The 26908-nt window shown below is 41.0% G+C and overlaps 1 protein-coding gene across 9 annotated transcripts in view; it reads right to left on the reverse strand.

Annotated features, from left to right (window-relative positions):
* The window catches only part of PTPRM (protein tyrosine phosphatase receptor type M), a 710086-nt gene that overhangs the window by 73820 nt on the left and 609358 nt on the right, over positions 1–26908 (reverse strand). For all 9 annotated transcript variants that reach the window (XM_041721685.1, XM_041721677.1, XM_041721656.1 and 6 more), the window contains 2 exons: positions 10393–10469; positions 6449–6485 (listed from right to left, as the gene is read on the reverse strand). In XM_041721685.1, the coding sequence (XP_041577619.1) occupies positions 6449–6485; positions 10393–10469 (114 nt within the window). The remainder of the gene's footprint in view (positions 1–6448; positions 6486–10392; positions 10470–26908) is intronic.

Genomic DNA, 26908 nt, shown 5'->3' on the forward strand with positions numbered 1-26908 from the left:
GACCCCCAAATCCACTCAGGTGAGCAGATGCTGTGTCAGGCCAATACGAGATGTCCTTTATGTTTGGTTGGAAAGTTCTATTGCCTAACTGGTGTCTGGCACAACGGTCACCCCAATGCGTTCATGTATCCATTTCTTCCCTCACTCACTCATTCTTGTAATCTCACCGGGCATCTGCTTCGTGCCAGCTCTCCACAGGCAGTGGGTACGGACCTGTTGAATTAGTAAATGAACTCTGGGGCCCTTCTGATGCCAGAACATGAAGTCACCTGCCAAGGCATCTTCCTCTTTAGCTGGCCCACAACGCAGGGTGTCCTTGCCAGGCAGAAGGCAGTCCTGCCTGGCACACAGTGATATTTCTCATAGTAAATAACTATCTGGTAGTTGGTTTTCTTTATCAGCCCCAGTATGACTGCATCCAGAAACATGACACTGGGCAGCCAGAGTTTCTGTGAACAGAGGACGTGCTAACTTCAGATTGTTGAAATCTACATATTTAATTCTTCTTGAGGACAGGTGCCTCTTGACATCGATTTTGTCATTTATTTTGGGGGGAGGTATTGAGCTAATTTGACAGGCCAGGCTACCCCACTGGAATCCTGACCTCAGCCTTGATCTTGCTGCCTTGTCGGCATTAGCTCCCAAGACTGGCGGGTCTCTAAACAGGTGCCCAAGGTCTGCTGGGGAGGGAGACTCTGGAATCGTAGTGTCATATTTTAGGACACCTAAGATAATTTAAATAAGAGGTATTTTCAGATATGACTATATCATAGAAAATTTGTTTTTTGAGGGGAGCAGGATCATAACTTAGAAGGAAGGGACTGGATTTTGAAAGGTGAGCTTCAGTACAGGAGAAAGAGCACAAGCCCTGCGCCTCTTATCCAGGGTGAGAATCACAGGGAATCATGCAGCACTAGACACGAAAAGGCGGAAAAGCATCTAGAACCTTTGTGGGTGCACTGTAGACACTCAACTACATGTTGGTTTTGTTTTCAACCCCTGTTTCTCCCCAGGGCCCTCTTTCTTCCATCTATGAAATAGACGAGTAATACCCAAATTAGTCAGAGGATAGAAGAAAATTAATTATACTAGAAAGTCTAGCACTCAACAGGCACTTAATGTTTACTGAATCAATGGACAAATTAAAATGCTGAGTTTCAAAAAGAAGCATATTATAGCAGGCAAAACTACAAATACAGAAAGAAAATATATTTATCGCTTTTTATTGCATGAGAAGGAACATCCTTAAAAATCAACCGTTTTGATACTATATTTAATATTAGAAAACAGATTTTGGTTGTATGCAACTTAGATTATTGGATAAAAGCGACAACTGCCTTGCTGTCATTATTGTTGTCTGAATCATTTGTGTGTACCCCAGATTTTTGTTTGTGGTTACTCTCTGTTACCTTTGTTTCCAGTTTTCTCTGCAGGATAATTCCATACTAACTCATCTTCTTAAAATACTGTTTTCACCAGCACTCAGAAACACCCATCCTCTCCCATCGCTGCCCTTCTTCCTTTCATTAAATAACACTCAACTCACAGCCTTTATACCAATGTCCTCACCTTCCCCATCAGGCTTTCTTACCCCTGTAACTCAGGGCTTTTATTTTTTTTTAATCTAGGGTATATATATATATATATATATTTTAAAGATTTTATTTATTTATTTATTTATGAGAGACACACAGGGAGAGGCAGAGACACAGGCAGAGGGAGAAGCAGGCTCTATGCAGGGAGCCTGATGTGGGACTTGATCCCAGGATCCTAGGATCACGACCTGAGCCGAAGGCAGATGCTCAACCACTGAGCCACCCAGGTGTCCCCTGGGGCATAGAGATTTTTCAGGCTAGATTTTATTGTCTGTGAATGCCTGAATGCCTATATCAAATTGTGTGTCTGTGTGAGTTTTTCCGGAGAGAAGATCAGCAAGCCACTGAGAAGGCCCAAGATGCCTTGGAGGTGAAGACCCTTCCTATCTCAGACCCTTCCTGCTTATCCCCTCTACCTTGGCTCCTTGCTCTTCTCTGACCTGGCCAGGCATCCTGTTCATCCCATCCTCCATCCTCTGACACAGGAACCCTCCTTCAAGGCTTGCTGAAGACCTGCAGTTTGCACTCACACCACTGATGCCCTTGACCCCTTTCCTGGCTCCCAGAAATTGCAGTCAAGTGCTAGCACACCACCACATGGCTGTGACATGCCCTCTGGATTTCCTGATGCCTGTGGGCTCCCCTGAAGGAAGGACAGGCAAGTTCCTCTCGTAGGACCCTCCTGTATTTGGGTGCACCTCCAGCCCACAGATGAGTGGGACTGTGAGGAAGAGGGGCTGAGTGCCAAGCAGGCTGTGTCCATCTCAGACTGACCTTCCTCAACTAGCAGATGGCATCATTTCTGACTTTTCTATAGCAGGACTTCTGAAGTCAGTTTCTTTCTTTCTTTCTTTTTTAAGATTTTATTTATTTATTCATGAGAGACACACAGAGAGAGGCGGAGACACAGGCAGAGGGAGAAGCAGGCTCCCTGCGGGGGGCCTGATGCGGGACTTGATCCCAGGACCCCAGGATCATGCCCTGAGCCAAAGGCAGATGCTCAGCTATGGAGCCACTCTGGCGTCCCCTGAAATCCATTTCAAAAAGAAAACCAAACAATAGTAAAAAGAATATTTCTTCAGGCCCCCATCATTTGCATACTACGTGGCTGGCAGGTGTTCCCTGAGTCATTTTGGGGGAGCGGTTCTAAACGTGTGCAGCTTCCTCTAGCTCATGGCCCACACTGTGGTCTCCATGGGGTAGCTTTTGATTGTGAGATACGATCGGTTCTGGGCAACCCTACCCACCTGCGTACTCATCTGCCCCTCACTGTGCGCCCTGCTTTTGAAATCCCCACTCTGAGTACAGACATGCAGTTAACAGACAGGACTTCCTCTTCTTTGATTCCTGGTGTGCCAAATCATAAATCCTGAATGCTACAGTTGTATTAACGGCTGGTCAGGCAGATATGATGAAGTGAGTATGGTCACTGATCTATTAGCTGCAGACGGAAAACAATTAAATGGAGCAGGGGAGGGGGGCAGGAAGAAAATACTAGAAAAGCCACAGATCAGGCTTGATTGCAGTCCCTTCAGTCTGTAGAACCATTACCGTCACCCTCAAAGGTCAAAATAGTTACTGGTACAAAAATCAATAAAGTTGAGGTGAGGGAGGAAGAGATCGAAGAGATAAATTCATGACATGTCTTCTAGATTGAAGGGACTTGGTGAAAATCTACGTATTTTAAGCTCTTGGGGATAAAACTGGTTGTCAGTAAATTGGATTGTTCATGTAGTTTCATGGGTTCCTGCTATGAATAGGGTTTAAAGAATTAGATCAGTGCACACTAGGAAAGAAAAAGAGCAAGGAGAGATTTTAAAATTGCACCTGCTTTATTACCCATTTTGCTGAATTCTTAGATGTTTGTGTTTTTGTTTTTGTTTTCGTTTTTTTGTTTTGTTTTTTGTTTTTTACGAAGGCCAATTACTGCATAGGATCAGAAGTCCTCCGGCAGGCTAAGGCTATCAGGTACATTGTGTTTGTGTAATATACTAGAAAAGAGATTCTAACTTTTCAACCCAGACGTCATGGTCGGAATGCATTACTCTTAACATGATGTGTACTGTCCTGATTGAATGTTATACTAAAAAGATTTGCTCATTTCTGGGGTGCCTGGGTGGCTCAGTTGGTTGAGCATCTGACTCTTGATTTCGGCTCAGGTCATGATCTCAGCATCCTGGGATCGAGCCCCGCATGGGGCTCCATGCTTAGTGGAGGGTCTGCTTCTCTCCCTCTCCCTCTGTCCTCTGCGCTCACACTCTCTTTCTCTCTCTAGAAAATAAATACATAAATCATAAGCAAAAATATGCTCATTTCTGCCCCTCTGCCTGCACCAACAGCAGTGACGTAAGTACTGCCAGTTTTGGAAGTGCAATCCCGCTCCGGGAAAGGTGCCATGCTCTGGCAAACAGGACATTATATAGCATCCTTCTCCATTAAGGGCACATGGGTGGCCTACTGCAAAGTGATTACATTTGCCATTTCTTAGCTGCCAACAAATGTATTTACTCATTAACACTCGATAGGTTGAATGCTCCCAGAGAGGACTACTGAGCAATTAAGTATGATTCAGATGAATTCTGAAGACACCAGAAAGTGACTTCTCTAATGGCAGTTTTGTTTTCAAAGCATTATCTCCCTCTGGGAGAGAGGGGCAGAGAGGAAGAGCAATGGAATGCCAGGTGAGAGTTTGCACATAGGCCTTTGGGGGTTTTAATCTCTACTTTGGTTGGCTGTTCAGTCACATTAATCTAGAGGTGTCCTCAATTTTGAAAATTCAAATAAGATTTAACTACAGTCATGTTATTAATAAAAACATGGGTTGATAATTAAGAACTCACTAGTATTTTGTGTATTTTATCTTTAAATTTTCACATATACTTATAAAACTGCTAATTCTAAATTATCATCAAATTTACTAAATCAGATCTGTTATGACTCTTACTGTAGAGTATTCTGAAATCCATTAGCAGGGTTTTAAGGAACTAACAAAGAGATCCTTTATTTATTATTATTATTTTTTTTCAGAGAGATCCTTTAAAAGCATTGATTGATTCAGTTTGGAAGCAGCAGGGTATAGGAGAAGGCAAAAAGGATTGGACTCAGAGGCCCTGGACACATGTCCTTGTTTTGTCCCATCAGGTAGGAGTTTGCACCAGATGCTTGCTCTCTGAAGACCTTAGCAACTCCTCTAAGGATTTGCTTCCTGTCAGGTTCAAGCAGGGCATGCTCCATGCGACCTTTCTTCTGACTAGCCAAGTGACCTTGGAAGGAGCCATTACTGACTTCATTTCAGTTGGGGAAACATACTGGAGGTTAAGTAGGTCACCTAAACCCAGGTGTAGAATCATAAATGGTGACACGAGATTGTGGACTCTATGTATGGTGCCTCCCAGGTTCTGGCTGAGGCTATTAGGGTTGGGAGGACAGAGCCCCACAGTGGCTTCATTCCAGCCATACTTAGAGCTTTTCTATGGCAGGGCTCTGCTGTCCAAAACTACCAGTAGGGAGTAGCCAAATGAAGCTATTTAAAAATCAACACTAAAATCTAAAATTCAGTTCTTCATTCACAGTAGATACTAGTATCTACTAGTGGCTACCTTATTGCTCAGTACAGATATGGAAGATTTCCACCATTATAGAAATTTCTACTGGATAGTGATGTTCTGTGTGTTGGCACTCTGCTCACTGACTACAACCTATGATTCATTAACTGAACCTGACCTTGATCCTTTAGCTACTTCTCTCTTCTCGTGGTCCATCAAACACCTCCAACTATCCTGCCCCTAATCCTACATTTTCTAGCCATGATTTTCTTGGTATCCTTAATTTTCTTGCTCCTTGCTCCCCTGTCAATCCCTAATCATTGGCAATTCATATCCTTTTGATTTCCCTGCTCCTGGTTTTGGGGTATCATGCAATACTGGAAACAATGGTATAATAATATAATGAAGAGAATGCATGCTCTCAACCCTAACTGGGTCCTCCCTGCTGCTCAGCATTTCTTCAGGTCATCCAACAGATGCACAAACACATCCCTTATGATGAATTTTTCCCAACACCTCAGACCTCTCATAGTCCTCATTTTCCCTAGATGGCCCACCTCACAGTCAGTGTCTCAGGAAGATGCTATAAAAGCTGTGGCCCCTACATGTTCCTCTAGGTTTCCCGTCTCCTTTAGCCAAGGCAATCCACCATCTACTTTCCACCCAGGAGCACTAATATCCTGCTTTCGGATCTTGCTCGTGATGTCTCTGCCATTCAGAAGTTCTCCACCCAAGCCCACCGCTGCCACAAAGCAGTTTTTGGATCATCCCATCTGAAAGCAACTTGTGTTTTCTCCAAGTTTTCCTAACATTTTCTCTGCACCTCTCCCACAAATTTCTAACTGGTTAGTGTTGTTTATAATAATGGACCTTCCCCACTAAACCACAATGTGAGAGAGGGTGCTTGATGGATTCAGCCGCACACCTGGCAGCAACTAGCACAGGTCTTTGTATAGACAGCACTCAGCATATATTTATTTAGTGAATATCTATGTACCTATTTATGAGGATATAGGCTTAATTCCTAAGGTAGACAGACTTAATTCAATAATGAATTGATGAATACACTTCTGCTAACAATCACAACACGAAGTTCTAACTAAATGATTGCATTACCAGACCTTCCAACAGGAAAACAAAGCGGGGGAGGGAGGGCGGGGCGGGCGGGAGTGTATTGATGACAAGAACGGCAATAAATAGGACTGTGACAGTGGGGAATATCATTCTGGGGGGGGGGGTGACACACGACAAAGTGATAGAGAGGGGGCAAACAACCAAACAAAGACATCAAAGCTGTAATAGACTTACCTTGGGTAGCAATATAGTGATTGGGTCGATGATAACCCTAAAAATAAATGAGAAAGAATATTTGACCAACTCGAAATCGATAAGCAGCATAGAAGTCACACACTAAGTCTGCCACAATAAATGCACAAATACCAACAATTGCATTAGTGGGAACTTAAATGACCGGACCCAGCACCAGAATTCCTTGTAAAAAGCACCGGTGCATCAAACATCACAGTTTTGCTGCTTATACAGGTGGTGGGAGTAACTTAATCATAGACTGGCTATGAGATGATGGGTGAGCAATAAATACTAACAGCTTATGGATTCTCTCAAATAACATGAGCACGACTCTTATTAGATCGCGAACAGGCTGGGGATGTGCAATAGGATTTCATTTGTGTTTAGGATGTCACTGGCAACATGCCAAGGCGTTAACACATATTCTGTTCTACAGGTATAGGCAGTTCCATCAATAGTAATACTGAACATCATTCTTAAACACTGTTAACTCCATGGCATGCTGCTCTAGCTATGGCCAGAAATTCTGCAAGGCTCCTTCCTTTTATCATGACCCTGTGAGAAGAAAAGAATGAAAGAAGAAAACTGAGACCAAAGAAAGAAAGGAACAAAGAACCCTGAAGGATCAATATCCGGGAAAGAGAAAACCAATGTAGAGAAAATTACATGCAGGTAACAGAATATCAACATGGACCTTAATACTTTCCATTTCTGTCGCCTGAGATGACCCAATATACTGTGCCCAAAGCTAGATGGGAAACAGGAAAAACTTGGAGAGGAAATACAGATTTCTCAGACAATTTAAATGCATATGCTAGATTTTTTTTTCTCTTAGGAACAAGTCATTGAAATGAATAGCAAAAGAAAACACATTCTTTTATGCAACTGACCTGCTGTGGGTCTCAAATATGGACTCTTTGACAGATATTAAATAGGATTATTAAATGCTCACTCATTCCTTGCCAGCTGACAAGCTCCACAAAGCAAGACCCTGTCTGACGTACAGCTCCATGTGTCAGTCCTAGCAAGGCTAGGAGATAGGAGGAACTCAATTTACAAGACAGTCCACGAATGACCTGTGCTGCTAAATGCAGTGGTCATTTTTCAGTTTTCATCTCTGTGACCTATCTCCACCTACTTACCATGATTAATCCCCATTGAAATACTTTCTTCTTTGGCTTCTAGGATATGATCCTGGTTGTCTCCCTCTCCCTCCCTGGTTTGTCCCCCTCATTGATTTGCTCACTCTTCCTCTTCGCCTTGATGTTGATGTTGGGGTGTTCAGTTCTTGGACTCTTTCGTCACCTACTATGGACTCCCTTGGTGATCTCATCTGGCTCCGTGGCCTCCAGTGCCATCTGTATACTGATGGGTTCTGTATCCTCACTTCCAGCCTGGGTTTTTCCCCTCAAAATCCCCATGTGGTATCAATTTCCTCTTTAGCACTTCCACTTGGATATCTAACATATACTTAAGGATTAACATATGTAAAAGTGAATTCCTTATTTCCTCTGTCCCTCCCACCCAAATCAGCTCTGCCCTCAGTCTTCTTCCCAGATAATGGCAACTGCTTCTCAAAGCCACCCTGACCCCTCTCTTGCTCATACACCCGGTAGATAATCTGTCAGCAAATCCAGGGCTCTGTGTTCATCATGAATGCGGGATCCTACCATCTCTCATCTTCCAGTGCCACCACGGTCTGCATGTGATGGGAAATGGTAGGAGGTAGCAGCCCCCCTCTCTCATTGCTCCTTTAGCCTCCTGGAAGGTCCCCTGCTTCTGCTCTCACCCACTTTGGGATCATATCAGCCCTGTGCTCAGATCTTCTGGTGACTGCCGCCATCTCATAGTAAAAGCCCATGTCTGCATGACTGCTTACATTATCTGGCCCCACAATCTCTTCACCTGCTCACCTGTGACTCCACTCCCTCATACCACTCCACCAACCCTTGTCTGCTTACTTCATTTCAACATTGTCAGGCATGCTCCACAGCAAGGCCTTTTCATGGGCTTTTTCTCAGTCTGGAATGCTCTTTCCTTGATTATCTACACGGGACAACCTTTTATTTTCTCCACTCAAATACTACCTTTTCAGTAGAGCTGACCAGCCACTGCATTAAGAAATTACAATCCACCTCCATACTGGTACTTCTGTTATGGCTTTCATTTTCTCCATCATATATAATACTATCTAATATACCATATAGAATTAACTGGCTTAGTTCATTTATTGTCTGTTTCCTCCGATTAAAGCACCAGCTCCATTGAGTCAAGAGGTTTGCTTTTGTTTTTGGTCTGAATGATTCACAATTACAACTCCAATACCTATAACAGTAACTGACATCTAATATAATAGGCTGCTCAATAAAATCTTACTACCTAAGTAAATAAAGGGGCCCTGAATATTGACTCTTTTCTTTGTTAAAATTAAAACTAATTAATCTGGTATTTTCATTACTTTATGTCTTTCCTCCTCTACATCTCTACCTGCCCATTCTTTAAAGCTTAGTTAAAATCACTTCTACCACAAAGCCTAATCTGATTATGTTTACGACTTCTGGCAGAGATTCATCAAACACTTATTAAGTGCTTACAGTATTCAGTATTTCAGTATTCAGTATTTCAGGGTTTCAGGTCTGTGCCAGGTACAGGAGATACACAGATGAGTTGGATACTACCCTGTGCTGAAGGACTCTGCTAGGGCTCTAGAAGCTGGGACTGGAGCATGAGCAGTATTCCCTAGACTCTCTCAAAGGACAGAGTTTTATGAAGAAAACGTTTCTTACTTTAGCTTCTAAACTGTGAGGTCTTGGGGAGAAGGTAACAGGTCTTGGACACCTCTGTATTCTCCCACAAGGTACTCACTAAACATCTGCTGGATAAAAAAAGAAGTGCAATGTACTTTAGGAAGAAATTTTGCTTTAGTAGAAAAAAATCTAACTTGGGTTGGGTATGTTTTGGGTCATTATGAAATGTAGCAGTGTAGGGATCTTCATTTGAGGAATGGGATCTGAATTATTCTTCAAACAGTCATCCTACAGGCCCCACCCTCAGATCCATAACCAATGTGTCAAATCCTTCCAAATTGTACTAAAAATAACATTTCTTCTTGTTATTTTTAGATAACCTTAGAGACTGTGATGCTACTTCTAGTAGCATCTGATTTATATTCAACCAAGATGTATATGAACATATATAGACATATATATATGGTAAAACCTGTCCATGGAAGTATTGATAGACCAGAAGACAATGTGACGGCCCAGCACAGTGCCTTGGGAACTGCAGGAGAGCTAAAGCCTGTTTAATGTGAACCTGGGTCTTGAAGGTAACAGTGACTTTCCCTTCATTTTCAGGCTACTTTTGATTTCATTCATTCTTTCAAATGAAAACATGCTGTCTGCTCAGGAACTTATTCTAATGTAAGACATTAAGTTAACATGATGCAGAATGAACAAAGAAGCCATCTTCAATAATTAAACAGCCTACATATTTAATGACATGTCTTGTGTGCATTAGATGTCCTGGTTAACTAACAGCTGCAGACTACTTTGAAGGCAACTTAAAAGTGCAGTAATGACGAGAGATTGCAAATCATCGAATTAGGAATTAGAGAGTTTTATCCTATTAATATGTAAACAGATTTTTTTAAGTGTCAAATAATCTAAGTTGTTGACTCAAAAATGGAAATAACATTTTCTTGGTCCATAGGAGCACAGGACATCAAAGAAAGCACAGAAGGTTGCAGAGGAGTTCACCAGCCCATGGGCTGACTTGAGAAAAGGAGTGGCCATGTCTTCACTGTACAGTTCTGTAGGGTGTGGGGCGACATGAATGTGTTTTCTCTGGAGCTGGAGCAATGTGTGCCCACCAATATCACAGTAGATACATGAAGTGGAGTGTGTCACAACAGTTGGGCTTACTGACAGTTTCAAAATACATACATCAATATAATTTCCATTGATATAGTCTGAGTTGGTATCTCCTTCTATGGTCTGCAGCCTCACCCGCGAATGATCATCTGCAAAGAGAAAAGAAAACAATGGTTAAAAGCAATCTGTTGGGCTGTGCAGAGCCTCAGAATGTAAGCATGTCACACAGAGATCCTCCACATCCACGTTGCTTTAAAGATAAAGAATTAAATACTACACACCTTCTACATTTCCTATTTTGCTCTTAAAACTAGGAAGGATTTATAATTATTTGCATTTTACAGCAAATCTCATTAACTTATTCTTTGATCATTTACAGACATGAAGCATTGGCAGAGGTATGAAACTTCCACATTTAATCCTGTGAATCACAACAGAATTATTTCTTGGATTGAATGTGTAGCAAACTTCACTAAATCACATACAAAACCTGAGATTTTGACAGCTGCCTATGACATCCACCTTGACAAATGATGGTTATAAACCATGGCCCAGCCTCCTGGGAGGTGCAGACATGGACCCAACCTGGGTTGTCCCTGAATGCTCTCTGCATCATGTGTATGAGGTCCAGAGTTAGGTGGATCGGGAGTTAGGTGTGCAAGTGAGAATCCGCCACTCAGAGTTTGGGGGGATTCTCTCTTTGGGCTTTAGTTTTTCTATCTGTAGACTGGGGATTCACAGTGCCCACCTCATTGGATTATTGTAAGCATTAAAATAAAATAGAAAAGAAGATGAGAAGAGAGCCTGGTATACAGTAAGTGATGGATAAATGTCGGCTGTTGCCACTGTCACATGCCATGTGACAGACATGCAGGACTGTTCTTCTCACTATCTCTACAGCTGATGCCCATACAGAGGGTAGCAACCCGAGAATGGGCCCATGTGCAGTCAGAAGCTTTCCTCGTGGAAAGCTAGCTCTAAGATCTAGTTTCTCAGAGTACATTGTGCTTAAAACCAGAGACCCCCCATCCGTATTTTTGCTGGTGGCATGGGGGAGGTGAGTCATTGGGGTGCCAGGGACGTGTGGATTGTTCAGGCTTTTGTATTTGTTAGGAGAGCCAGCGCACACACACAGCTGCTACAGAGCAGGGTGGTAAAGCAATGCCAGCAGTAAAGCCATTTGAGCCTCCCAAATGAAAGATGCTCCAATAGACCTGAATCATGGCTATTCCACACACATCAGGCTTTTAGTCAGCTTTTCCGAAAGGAGATTAGGTCTGCCTTCCTGTACTCTGTGGCTTTCCCTGGGCAGTTTTTTAAAAGGCAGGCATCACATTAGAGCCTCCCAATCTTTAGAAGCAGTGTTGTCTTAGGATCTATTGTACCTCCTTGTCAGAATCCTCCCTCTTTCACACTTTATTTTTCTTAGAGGTTCAGGATGAATGCAGCCCATTCCCTGTAATTTACCACCGTTGGGCTTCTCAGATTGTTCTGGAATGTTCTGCAAAGGCACTTCCATCTCCGATAAGACTGCACTCTCATTTCCCATAAACAGGGCCTTTGAAATAGTTTCCCCATCATCTCCCAGTGTTCATTTGGTTACTTCTCTCCCTCCATCTTTTTTTTTTTTTTTTTTGACTTGGCTGCCATTTCTCCAGATTTAATCTTTTCACTATCCTCCTCATGGGGAAACCCACAAGACATATGCAGGGCATATTTCCTAAGCAGACTGAACTTGGTTTTACTTCTTTTTATAAGCATGGTAGTATATTCTCCTTATTCTAAAGTTGATTCCATTGGATTATAACCTCTTGGGGTGAGAGACCACATAGTGTCCATTCTGAATATCCCTATGAACGCCTTTCACCCAATGCCCAGCCCATGGCCTCTCTTCACAACACAACCACATGTAGTGGTCGCAACACATAGCAAGTAAGTACAACACATTTAACCCTTCACCTCACAAACAGACACCAGGTCTTGGTCATCACTGTCTCAATGGAGTAAGGGGCTAGTTGTGGTCAGGCAAGGTTCACTGGGGCTTTCTGGGATGCTGGTAAGGGTCCTGTCATGGACTTGCTTAGTGGTTTTATGAGTGTTTGCTTTACAACAAATCTATTAAACTACATTTGGATGCTTTATACCCTGTTCTGTACCTATATTTCACTATTTAAAAATAAAAATGAGGGTATTATGCTCTTTGAAACAAGCCCAACACAGGGCAAATACTGTATGATTCCACTTACATGAGAGATGCCCAGAGAAGTCAAATTCACAGAGACAGAGAGAAGAATGTGGTTGCCAGAGGCTGAAGGGAGGTGGAGGACAGGGAGTCACTGTTAAGTAGCTACAGATTTTCAGTTTGGGAAGATGAAAAAGTTCTGGCAATGAGTGGTGATGGTTGCAATGAACTTGATGACAGTGCAAATGAACTTACTGCCACTGAACCAGACACTTACACAAGGTTCACGTGGTTAAGTCTCATCTTATGTTTATTTTACAATTTTTAAAAAACTGGGAGTGGACTTACTTTCTCTAGCCCTCCCTTGTAGAATACCTCCTCAAGTTCCACTCTAAGCCTGGATGTCCTGAGAAATAGCACTTTCAAAAGTGGGAAGGGCAAGTCAGGGACTCACATTCTTGGAGCCCTTGGGAACTCCCCCTGCTACTTCCCTTTCCATGAAGAAGTAAACTAAAGTCAGTGGTGGCAATGACTCTAGAGTTTGCCACTAAAGGACAACTCTCATGCATTATTAATGTGTACTCCAGAGATGGTTTAGGAATTACTGAAACGAGGCTTAGGAGGTATTTTTTCTTCTAGCGATAAAATGTGTGACTATTGATAAGTCAGTGTATCTTAAGGCAGGGAGAGAGATATTTTAGCAGTGAGAATGGGCTTAATCTCTCAGAGGAAGGAGTCAGCTGTGGAGGAGAGCAAAAGGATGTGAATTGTGCCTGGTGAGAGGAGGCTGGTCATTGCACTATTGCCCTCTTGGCTGCATTTAGCCTGTACTTATCAAGGTACTTATCTGCCTTCTAGCACACCAATGAGAGCACCATCTTTCCTCAACAGCAGTAAAATAAAAAGGAAAAGTCTCACAATCACTCATGCTGAATCAGAGAAAATAAATACAAAAGAAGTAAGATGATCTGTCCCTCCAGCCAGGAGAATTTTCCCTAAATTCCTGCTCCATATCTGAAAATGCCTCGGTGACAGAAACTGGGATTCTGAGGCATCCTCTTTTAAATCAAGCTCAGTTGGTTATGAAAACAATAAATATAGACTATTGGGGAGCAAATAAGTCAGTACAGGTAGGCCCTCTACCATCTTTTCTTGAAATCTCATTTACCTTGAGTCATAAGCCAATTAAGACTATCATATATCATACATCATACATCACACAGTCTTTCAGGAAGCTCAACTCCTTCTCCTGGGGCAGTCTGGAGGTGAAATAGTATCAAACAACTATGAGGAAATGCCTAGAGGACATTTTTGGCATTTGGCAAATATGGGAGACACTCAGGCAAGGGATCCGCAGAAATGCCACTGCCCATTGATTGAAATCTCTATCCTTCCACTTTGTTTTGGAGGCTTTCCCAATACCAGGGGCTATGGCTTGGGTTGAAAGGAGGAAGGTGTTTGGAGAACTCAGCTGTTCAGGTATAAAAGTATGGGAAATCCAATGAGATTTGTGGCTAACAATAGGTCAATTGTTCATGAAAGTCACAGGGTCAAGACTATATGGACCTGGTATTTCCAGGAGACACAGCATAGTAAGGTTGAAGAGACTGGATGGGGCAAATGGGTGATGGACATTAAGGAGGGCACATGATGTAATGAGCACTGAGTGTTATATGAGACTGATGAATCACTGATGCCTGCCTCTGAAACCAATCATACATTATATGTTAATTAGTTGAATTTAAATAAAAAATAACAATTAAAAAAAAGACTTGAGCTTTAGAATTATAAATTGCCATTCTTGTTTCTCCTCCAGTATGGGTGTTTTTGATTATTCCAAAACCATTTCATGTTGATACTATGTAGCGTTTAGCTTTGGTGTCCCAGAGACCCTGATTTGAATACTGGCTCTACTACTCCCCCAGATTATGAACTTAGACAAACTCTGAATTTCACTGAGCTTCATCTGTAAAAAGAGGCTGATGATGGACTACCTTCAGAGGATCTTGCATGTGAGAAGATCCTCTTGCAAGTGAGAAGTACATGTCAAGTACATGGAATATGGGAGAGTTTCCATTAATTAGGAATTACCCCTCTTATGTAAATAAAAGTGCCATCCTTGTTTAGCAATTCAAACCACAAAGATGCTTGTTTGGAGGTCAGCAGAGCAGGATAAAACTGCATACCTTAAGCAGTCAATCTTTGGGAAAAATGAGTTTGAGCTGGTTTTAAAGAGGAAACAGAAAAAAGGTTTGGAAACAAATAGCTCCTATATCTTAAGCCCCTGGCATCTTTTCAGGAACTTGTCTTTTTACTTAAAATTTTTTTCTTAAATCAAAGTATAATTGACATACAACGTTAAATTAGTTTCAAGTGTACAACACAATGATTTGATATTTGTATATATTGTAAATATATACACACCACAATAGGTCACTAGACAAAGTTACACATTTTTTTTTTTTTATTGTATTGAACACTTTAGGATTTACTCTCTTGGCAACTTTCAAGTATGTACTACAATATTGTTGACTATAGTCACCATGCTTACATTACATTCCCATGCCTTATTATTTTATAGTTGGGATTTTGTACCACTTGACTGCCTTCACCTACCCCTCAACTCCTCACCTTCTAGAAACCACAATATTGTGTTAGTTTCAGGTGTTCAACATAGTGATTCAATATTTATGTACATTACAAAATTCTCACCATAGTAAGTCTAGTTACCATCTGTCATCATACAAAGCTGATATAATACTCCCTTTGCTGTATTTTTTTTATCCCCATGTCTTATTTATTTTATAACTTGAAGATTATACCTCTTAATACCCTTCACCTATTTTGTTCTTCCCCCTCACCTCCTCTCTTCTGGTGAATAACAGTTTGTTCTCTACATTTATGGGTCTGTTTTTGTTTTGTTTTGCTTTGTTTTGTTTTTTAGATTCCATATATAAGTGAAATCCTACAGTATCTTTCTCTGCATGACTTAGTTCACTTAGCCTAATACCTTTTAGTTCTACCCGTATTGTCACAAGTGGCAAGGTTTCATTCTTTTTTATGGCTGGATAGTATTCTATTATATATAGATATATCTATATCTCCCTATCTATATGTATATCTATTTATATCTATGTGTATGTATATGTCTATACATCTACATCTATATATCTATCTATCTATCTATAAAGATCTATCTATCTATCTATCTATCATCTATCTATCTATCTATCTATCTATCTATCTATCTATCTCACATCTTCTTTATCTTTATTCATTCATTTGTGGAGGCTGAGAAAAATTAAGGCCATTCCACCTCAAGTTTAGCATTAGCACAAGTACAGCCATCTTAGGTCCCTGGGAATAAGAGCTGTACTTTACAGGAAAAACTGCAGAATGTCCTAGGCAGGGAATCCCATATTGGAAAGACAATAAAGCTCAGAATGCCCTCGGCAGAGAATCCTGTATCAGATCTTAAGAAACTCCCCCATCCTTTCCCCCATATTGGAATGGAAAAAATTCCTTCACCCCTTCTGAAGATCCCCTAGACCAGCCCATAAAAAACCCAGCTGTAACCCACTTCGGGGTCCAAGCCCCTGCTCTGCTGTATGGAGTACACTTGGACCCAAGCTCGAGCTTGTAAATAAACCCTCATGTACTTGCATCGGTGTCAGCTCCTTGGTGGTTTCTCAGATTCGCAATCTTGGGCACAACACATTGATGACCACTTAGGTTGTTTCCATATCTTGGCCATTGTAAATAATGCTGCTGTGAACATAGGAGTGCATGTATCTTTTCAAATCAGTGTTCTTGTTTTCTTTAAATATAAATACCTAGTAGTGGGATTGCTGCATCTTCTGGTAGTTCTGTTTTTAATTTTTTGAGGAAGCTTCATACTGTTTCCACAGTGGCTGCACCAATTCACATTCCCACCAATAGGACATGAGGCTCCCCTTTTTGCCATATGCTTGCCAACACTGGCTATTTCTTGTCATTTTGAAAACAGCCACTCTCACGAGTGTGAGGTGATATCATTTTGTGGTTTTGATTTGCATTTCCCTGATGACTAGTGAAGTGATGTTGAACATTTTTCATGTGCTTGTTGGCAATCTGCATATCTTCTTCAGAAAAAAAAATGTTTATTCAGATCTGTCCATTTTTAAACTGGATTTTTTTTTTGCTAGATTACCTGAGTTATTTATATGATGTGGATATTAACCTCATATCAGATATATGATTTGCAAGTATTTTCTCCCATTCAATAGGTTGCCTTTTCATTTTTTTGATGGTTTCCTTCACTGTGCAGATTTTTATTTTGGTGTAGTCTCATTTATCTATTTTTGCTTGTTGCCTTTGCTTTTGGAGTCAGATCCAAAAAGTCATCAACAAGGAGCTTATCACCTGTGTTTTCTTCTAGGAGTTTTATGGGTTAAAGTCTTATATACAAGTCTTCAATTCATTTTGAGCTAACCTTTATATATAGTGTAATAAAGAGGCCTAGTTTCATTCTTTTACATGTGGTTTCCCAGTTTCTCAACACCATTTATTGAATAAACTATCCTTTCCCATTGATATTCTTGCCTCTTCTGTTATAAATTAATTGACCATATAAGTGTGGGCTTATTTCTGAGATCCCTATTTTGCTTCATTGATCTATGTCTGTTTTTATGCCAATACCATACTGTTTTGATTACTACAGCTTTGTAACGTAGTTTGAAATTAGGGAGAATGATGCCTGTGGCTTTATTTTTCTCAAGACTGCTTTGGCTGTCCAAGGTCTTTTGTGGTCCCACACAAATTCTTAGAATGTTTGTTCTTTTTCTGTAAAAAATGCCATTGTAATTTTGATAGAGATTGCATTGAATCTGTAGATTGCTTTGGGTAGTACAGACATTTAAACAATATTAATTCTTCCAATTCATGAGCACAGAATATCTTTCCATGTATTTGTGTCTTCTTCAATTATTTCATCAATGTCTTACTGTTTACGGAGTATAGGTCTTTCACCTTCTTGGTTACATTTATTCCTAGATATTTTACTGTTTTTAATGAAATTCTAAATGTGATTGCTTTCTTAATTTCTCTTTCTGATAGTTTGTTGTTAGTGTATAGAAAAGCAAAAGATTTTTGTATGTTGATGTTGTACCCTGAAAATTTACTGAATTCGTTTATTAGTTTTAATTTTGTGTGTGTTTGTGTATGTGTATAGCCGTTAGGGGTTTCTATATATAAAATCATGTTATTCATAAATAACTATAATTTTACTTTTTCCTTTCCAATTTGGAAGCTTTTTATTTCTTTTTATTAAGCAATTGCTATGGCTAAAACTGCTAATACTTTGTTAGATAAAAGTGGCAAGAGTGGGTAGGCATCCTTGTCTTGTTCCTGATCGTAGAGGAAAAGTTTTCAGTTTTTCACCACTGGGTGGGCTTTTCACCATTATATTAGCTGTGGGCTTGTCATATCTGGCCCTTATTATGTTGTGGTACATGCCCCCACACCCACTTTGTTGAGAATTTTTAACATAAATGGTAGTTGATCTTTGTCAAATGCTTTTTCTGCATGTATTGAGATGATAATATAATTTTTATCCTTCATTTTGTTAATGTGGTGTGTCACATTGATTGATCTGTGGATATTGAACCATCTCTGCATCCCTGGAATAAATCCCACTTGATCATGATGTATTGATTCTTCTAATGTATTGTTGAATTTGGTTTGTTAATATATCATGAGGATTTTTGCATTTAAGTTCATCAGGGATATTAACTTTTTTTTTTTTTTTTTTTTTACCATCTTTATTCTTATACAGTGTAACATAGGGGTAAGGTCACTGGCTTTGGAGTGTGAATCCCTGAGTTTGAATCCCAATTCTTTCCCTTTCTAGTTATGTGACTTTTTAAAAAAATATTTTATTTGTTTATTCATGAGAGAGAGAAGCAGAGACACAGGCAGAGGGAAAAGCAGGCTCCATGCAGGGAGCCCGATGCGGGACTCGATCCAGGGTCTCCAGGATCACACCCTGGGCTGATGGCAGTGCTAAACCTCTGAGCCACCAGGGCTGCCCTAGTTATGTGACTTTGGACAAGTTTTTTAACCTCTCTGTGATTTAGTTTCTTTCTTTCTTTCTTTCTTTCTTTCTTTCTTTCTTTCTTTCTTTCTTCTTTCTTCTTTTTTTTTTTTTTTTTGATTTTATTTATCCGTGAAAGAGAGAGAGAGAGAGAGAAAGAGGCAGAGACACAGGCAGGGGAAGAAGCAGGCTCCATGCAGGGAGCCTGACGTGGGACTTAATTCCAAGTCTCCAGGATCAGACCCTGGGCTGAAGGCGGCACTAAACCGCTGAGCCACCCGGGCTGCCCTGATTTAGTTTCTTTAATTGCAAAATGGAAATAAAAATAGTGCCTACCTTCAAGAGTTTTTGTGATGATTAAGGGAGTTAATATAAGTAAAGCATTGGTAAGTGGCACATAGGAAGAACTAAGCACAAGTGAGCTGGTTGGTTTTTTTTTTTTTTGTATCATTATTGCCAATAACTTAATTCAAGACCTGGTGACTTATCCCCTGAACTATTTCATTTTTGCTTTCAGACTTTTCTTTCTCTACTGAATTCATGCTGAGGGCTGCTTTTCTAAAACACAACTTACTGTGTCCCCATCGAGTTCATACCATTCAAGAATATTAACAGGAAGTCATCAACAGTAGTCTCTGTTGCAGAAGGTCATCAAAAAGATGTGACTGGTGGTTGACCCATGAGCTGACCTGGACATTTGAAGTTCCTTGCCCATTCCCCATTATCCTTGGAATGTGGGTTCTGTTTGTTTTTCCTGCTCCCTGGGGCTATTCTAAGGACATAGTCTCGAGAGAGTGATATGGTATAGAGAACACTTGCACAATAGAGGTAATTGGACCTAGTTAAGATATCTTCATAAACCTTTAAGTTTGGCAGGCAGACGCAGGGATCCACTCGTCTTGCTGCTGCCCAAGACAAGCCTCGTATCTAAGTTCCCTTTATTTATTAAAATTCCCAACTACCATCCTGGAGTGCCCTGCTTCTTTCTTTGGTGTCTCCCTTCCCTCTGTGTCTGGGAGCTGGTTTCCCCAGGAAGCTCGAAGAGGGTTGTGAACCAAGTTTCATAAAAAAAATATGATACAATCATCAGAAAGTATCACTACAGCTTTAATTTCTTTACCTGGGAAGATCTCTGTGACATATTTTGGAGTGAAGAGGAGGAGGTTATAAAGAATGTCTTGTAAGAGTCTGTTTATATGAAATAATTGTGTATGTGTGTAGAAATGCATAGTGGGAAAAGTAAAAGAGTGAGATTTCTGCTGGGTGGGAAAATTTGGAGTGATACTGATTTTCATCTTTCTGATTTTGTGTACTACTTTGTCTACACAGTTTATACTGTCTTTATAATCAGAAATAAAACAATAAACCTATTTAAATTAAAAATATAAAGCCAACAACTTCAAGGCAGAGAATAGAAAGAGATGAAAGAAACAAACAAAAAAAAACTTTAGTAGGGTTTGAATTTAGTTGGTGAAGTTCTGAGCAATTTTCCCCAACTTTTTGCTACTGTGTAATTTTTCTTTAATGTGTATGAATTGTTTTTATAATTGGGGAAAAAGTTGCCAATTTAGCCATGGATGACTGGAATATGATCAAAATCCAAATAATGTTCATATTATAATCACAATTCAATGTTAGCCTATGACAAAAGATAACAAATTCTGACATGTTGGGAAATCTATTTTAGAGATCTTGGCTATTCCTCTCATTCCTTTCAACAAATCTTGGACTATAAGAAATAGGGCAAAATAATATGTTTGGGTAAGAAACAGGCACATAAAGACCTGGTCTTTACATAAAACGCATAAAAAAACCTTTGCTTACTACAGAAAAATTATAATCTGCTGGTGCATGGGAAACCATGCGTATACTTACATACGCATGTGTGCATGTATTTATCTGTGAATGTGCGTGGGTATTTATGTGTGCGTATTTATGTGTGTGCATGTGTGTTTTTATGGATGTGTAAACACATGGGTTTATGGATGTGTGCATTCATACTCTAGAGGTGGGGTCACCAGACATTTAAAGCAGGTCTCTATGCTTTACTCTATGTCTCTAAAAAGGGTCAATTATGCCCTTTTTGTCATATAACATTATATTTAGAACACCTCTAAATAGTCTCAAATATTTTAACATTTTCATTTTAAACATGATGGATATGGGCAATAGCCTTGCAACTGTCACTTGTATGTAATTAGGTATTACTATAGCAGTAGAAGTGGAGTGTGTCATTGATAATATTTCACCTCTAACCAGTTTTCTCTTTCTGCTAAATATTGATGACGTGCTTAAGGTAAATTGGAATCACAATGATCTAAGTAACATTTGCCCTCTGAAAGGAGACTCAAAATTAATTTTAATTACAATTGATTTCTGCAAATAATGGCTTTGCTCCTCCTGTGGTTATATACTTGCCAAGGACTGCTGCTGCACTGGTTTCAAGGTACAAGATGCAGAAGAGACTAGGAATGGATGGGAAGCGCTCAGTGACCTATCCCTGCACGGCCTGTGTGTCAGCCTAGTGTCCCTGCTTGGGAACACCTGGATGCTCAGGCCATGCCAGTTCTGAGCACCAAGCGTATACGGAATATTCAAGTTTAGTTGTAGGTGGCTCCGTGTTACTATTTGTTTTATGTGTTACTTAGTCTTGCTGTGTTTCTTGTTTACACCTAGACCTCCAATTACAGACCCTTACTCTTTTATCTTCAGTGTCTTAGCAGGATCCATGACTCTTATTTTGCCTAATCTTTCTAGATGTTTTTCTTTGCTTTCCTAAACATATTGTGTTGATTTGCTTCCCCCTTATTCTCATCCATCTGATTTATAATCCCAAAAGCTCTCCCTGCCAGCCCATACTTATCCGGCTAACCCTGTTCCCACCATCCTCCCTTCACCTGCCTTTATTCCTTCACTGGATCATGATTGTAGTAGATTCCTGAGAAGTGACACTGTTAGAGGGGCTCAACTGGTAGAGGAAGCACAGTGCTATGAAACAAAACCTTGGAAGAGTGGTCCTCAGTATGAGCATCAAGATTGGGTCACTGATTAAAAGAATCAGGTAGGATAGATTGGATTAAAGGTTTCACTCTCCTCTTAGACACCTCACTATTAGCTGGGAAAATGGAGTAGGATGGTATGGGTTCCACAGTGAGGATGAAAACTAAAGCTCAGAAGGGACCCCCTTCTTTTCCCCTTCAAAAAGTTGTCTGTCCTCCTGTCATGTCCTCATTCATTGCCTCCTCACCCCTGTCCACTCCAAAGCTCTGTTTACTAATTTCATGAATAATTCTCATGTTGTTACATCAGAGTCTTTACTGCACTAGATCCTATTGACACCCTCTTTTCCCCATGAGACAACGCTCCTTTGTACATGTTAGTCATTATTGTCTCAGTATTTCCCATCATTGAAGCCTCTCCAGGCTAGGTACTAGGCTATCTACACTTCCTCCATTATTATGCCAATGGTTTCAACTACCATTCTGTGCAAGATTCAGTAGTTTATATTTGGGCCCAGATCCCTTGCCTTTAGACTTCAAAGTAGTCTATATAACTGCCTATTGAATATCTCATTTGAATATTTCATAGGCATCTTGGTGTGTCCCCAGATTCAATTTATAAGCTTTCCCTGCTACTGCCAACATCATGCCTATCCCTTAGCTCCCCACCTAATCTGGCTCCCTTATAGTGTTCCCCATTGGAGTAAGTGGCCCATCCTTCTGTGTATACATTCACCATCCATGTACCACTCATCCATCCATCCATCTATTCTCCTAAGAGTCAGAAACATAGAAGCATCTCTGCCCCTCTGTCTTCCTTACTTCACATCCTATCTATTCAATTTAATCAAGTATTTCTTTTTGGAATCCATCTATTTCTCTTCTTTCCAGTCTATATTATCATTGTTTCTCACTTGGGCAATTGAAAGAATCTCTTAAACTAGTGACCCTTTCCAATTCATTTTTCATTTTGCAATCAGATTAAATTTTCCAAATGCAAATTTGATGACCAACCCCCTCCCTCACCCCCACCCCCCAAAAAACCTTTTGATGAGGTTTCCCTTTGTTTTTATAACAAACACTAAAATCCTTAACCTTCCCTAGCAAGCCCTGTAGGCCTGGATTCCACTTGCTTCCCCCTCTCCACACTGGCCTACTCCTCCACACTTCCACCTCTGGCTACCTGGTCTTCCTTTAGTTCCTCAGACCCTCAAGGGGTTCTCTCATATGAAGGGTGTGTTCACAGGATGCACCCCCTATCTGCAACACCCTCTTGCTCTACCCTTTTACTCAATGGTCTTCCATTTCACATCCTCAGGGAAGCCTTCCCATACCTCTTGAAGTCAAGCCCCACATTACAGAGTCTCACATAGCACATGCCTCTTCTTTGTGGCCCTTAACTTTATTTTATTTATTTCAATAATTATTTAATTCCTTTGTATAATTATGTAAGTCTCTCCTCCCCTGCTCCTTCCCTGGAACACATGGGGGCTATGTCCATTTTGGGCCACCATGGTCACCCCAGGTCTTCACATTTCCACCTTTCCCCTTGCTCACCCTCACCCTGCTCCAGGGTCGCCAGTCTCCTTGCTGTGTCCCATGCTGACACAGGCCTGTCGCCCCACCCTTTCGGCCTCTGCCTGGCCCTGGCTCCCTTCCTCACCTGTGTTAGGCCTTGGCTTGCATCTCTCAGGGAGGCCTTTCTTGACCACAATTTAAAACTTGCAACCTGGGGATCCCTGGGTGGCTCAGCGGTTGAGCTCCTGCCTTGGGCCCAGGGCGTGATCCTGGAGTCCCGGGACAGAGTCCCACATTGGGCTCCCTGCATGGAGCCTGCTTATCTCTCTGCCTGTGTCTCTGCCTCTCTCTCTAACTCTCTCTGTCTCTCATGAATAAATAAATAAAATCTTAAAAAAAAAAAAACCTGCAACCTTTGCCCCACGTGATTCCTTTCCCTGTCACCTGCCTCACTTCCTAACACACATATTATGCGGTGTACTTAGTGACCTTTTCTATTGCCCCCATGGGAATGTCAAGTGCTATATGGGCAAAAGATTTTGTTCTATTCCCTGCTCTGTCTCTGACACCTGGGATAGTGCCTCGCATGTTAATAGGCACTCAATAATATCTGTTGAAAGGATGCCTTTAGCTTGGCACAGAGCCTGGCACACGGCAGACCAATGTGTCTTTGTTGAATGGACTACACAGAGTGGGGAAGGAGCCTGGGAAGGTTCTGCAGATTTCTGGCTCCTTATCTTCAACTGCCAGCCCCCAGAAAAGAGGACCCCAGGCTCCAAGGGGTTCCCGTTAGCCAGGAAATTTGGTGTGTATCTTAAGCTCAATGTTAATTATAATTAGGAACTACAGAGAAAATCAGGAGGGCTGTTTTTGTGGTGTGGTTTATATTTGGAAAGGACCAGCTCAGCAAATTCATAATGTAAATAAGGGAAAAGTTTAATTCACTAAGAGCAAAAACCAATAAACAGTTTTTAAGCACCATTAAAACCATTTTATATGCAAATGATGTTGCCAAACAATGAATGTGATCATTACCAACAGGAATGTTCTCTGAAAAGCACTAAAGAGATTTTCTAAGATAGATGGACTGAACCCCCTAGTTCCTCCTCCTGGTTGGTGGTCATTCTGGATGCCTAGGTACTGGGAAGCAGGCTTCTCTGGCAGCAAAACCAACTTTTTTACAATTACACCATTTCTTAGGATGGAAGGGGATAGTAATACTTTTCCCCATGCCTATAAAGAAACTGAGATGGGTGCATACGTAAGTGGGATTTGGGTAAGTATTTTTATTCTTTTTATCTCAAATCCTTCCACAAACTCTAAAATATTGAAGACTTATTTTCACTGCTGTAACTAAAGATGCATAGAGTCTCAAACGAAGCAGCTCCCATATGAAACAATTCCTCAGAACAACCTGGGGCCACTCCCCTAACGAAACAGCACTCAGCCTGCAAGCCTGACTTGGAGGCTGGGTGAGGGTTGGCCCAGGGCAGTTCTGAGATTCTTTTTTTTTTTTTCTTAAGATTTTATTTATTTATTTATTTATTTATTTATTTATTTATTTATTTATGAGAGACACACAGAGAGAGCCAAAAACACAGGCAGAGAGAGAAGCAGGCTCCACCCACGGAGCCCAATGCAAGACTGGATACCAGGTCTCCAGGACCACGCCCTGAGCCAAAGGCAGGCGCTCAACTGCTGAGCCACCCAGGCATCCCCAGTTCTGGGATTCAAGGCAACAGCAGTGGTGTTTCTGCAAGCCACTGGTGGTATCAAACTATCCTACTTAGCTGGAGTGAGTTGTCAGTGGTCTCTAAGGATTTGGATACCCTACTTAAAAAGCATTAATAATTGTCTGTCTGGAGAAGGCCTGCTATCTCAGGATATGCCAGCACAGAGCATCGTACAGAATTACATAAATAATCACAGACAGTTCTAGAGGGATTTTAGAAAACAACAGAAAACTAGGTGAAAAGATGACAATTTGCAACAATGCAGAGGAGCCTTGGAGGCCTCGTCCTAAGTGAAATAAGCTGGGCACAAAAAGAAAAAAACTGCATGATTTCACTTATATATGGAATCTACAACAGTGGAACACAGAGAGAAACAGAGTAGAAGGGCGATTCCATGAGTGGGCAGGGGAAATGGGGGGATGTTGGCCAGAGGATACAAAGATGCAATTATGAGGTATGGATAAGTCTAGAGATCTTATGTATAATGACTATATTAAAGGAGACTGTATTAAATACTAGAAATATGCCAAGAGAGTAGATTTCACGTGCTCTCACTGCACACACACAAATGGCAACTATGTGAGAAGATCTGTTAACTAGCTTGATTATAGTGATCCTTTCCTATGTATCTGTATGTGAAACCATCATGTGAACACAGCATAAGGAACACACACTTGTCTCATGGCTGTGTTGTACACTTGGAACTAATGTAACGTTGTGTGTCAGCTATACTTCAATAAAAAACAGAATAGAATAGAATAGAATAGAATAGAATAGAATAGAATAATTCTGCACGTAAAAGATGATACATGTACACAGGGAAAGGCTTCCAGATACCACAGAAACCGAGAAGTTAGAATAGGAGACGGGATGATAGTGTAGACTTCTGTAGACAGAGTTTTCATCTTGATGTTGTCTTTAGAAAAGCCCAAGAACAAACAATGCAACCGGATGAAGAAATACTGAAAGACGGGAGGGAACAGGATGGAGGGCAGGTGAGAGGCAGAAAATTAGCCAGGTGATAGCCAGGCAAACTACCCAGAAATGGAGCCCAGAGTCACAGCCTGTCAGGAGCCGGGTCACTGTGCAGTGTCGAGTTAACAATCAGGGAGCAAGATGAGGCCTGCAATTACCTACCAGCTCATCCTCTGGAACTTGAGGTTTCCAAATGCTGATTTAAAAAATTTTTTAAAATAATTTTTAAAGATTTTATTTATTTATTTGTTTGAGAGAGAGAGAGAGAGAGAGAGAGAGAGAGAGAGAGAGAGCACCCAAGCCACGGGGGAGAGGCAGAGGGAGAAGTGGGCTCCTCTGCTGAGCAGGGAGCCGATTTGGGGACTCGATCCCAGGATCCTGGGATCATGACTTGAGCTGAAGGCAGATGCTTAACCGATTTGGGCACCCCCCAAATGCTGATTTTTAAAAGAATTTTTAGATAACCTACAGAATCTTCTAAGCTGAAGAGTAAAGAACAACACAGGAAAAATGGGGAAGATGTGATTTTTTTTTTCAGCTGACAACAATCAGTGTTCTTTTATGTCACATTTAAGTTTGTTTCCATAATAGATGAAATTCTGAAACTGACTTTGAGAATGTTCATGACTGACCCAAGGTCACTCAATTAGTATATGGTGAGGCCAAGACCTCAACTCTGTCAGCTAGCTCCAAATCCTGTGTTCTTCTCTTTTGTCCAAAAGGTCTTTCCTCTTTAGCTCACCCCTCACTAGTGTACCTTTTTCCAATCCGTCCATGCATATCTTGCTCTGCTCTGGCCCCCAGACTGTAACGTCCTGGAACAGTCACTGTCTACACAGGTGGGTATAAAATCATCGGTCCTAGGTGTGGGGTCTTGAGGGCTGAAGATGATGATGGTGGTGGTAGAAGTGTGCTCTGGGTGGTAGAAATGAGAAGCTGTCCCAGCACTATCTGTTCTTCATGCCCGATTGTGTTTAATCATCCTTCTGTAACAGTGCCTAGTGTGGTGTCTCACAAATAGGACGCGATCAGTAAATATCTGTTCAATGAAGGCATAAATTATTTGTCTATCTGACCACACATTCTCAGTCCAGCCATGGGAAGAAATCAG

This window comes from Vulpes lagopus, chromosome 1, assembly GCF_018345385.1.
Source record: "Vulpes lagopus strain Blue_001 chromosome 1, ASM1834538v1, whole genome shotgun sequence".
Lineage (NCBI taxonomy): Eukaryota > Metazoa > Chordata > Mammalia > Carnivora > Canidae > Vulpes > Vulpes lagopus.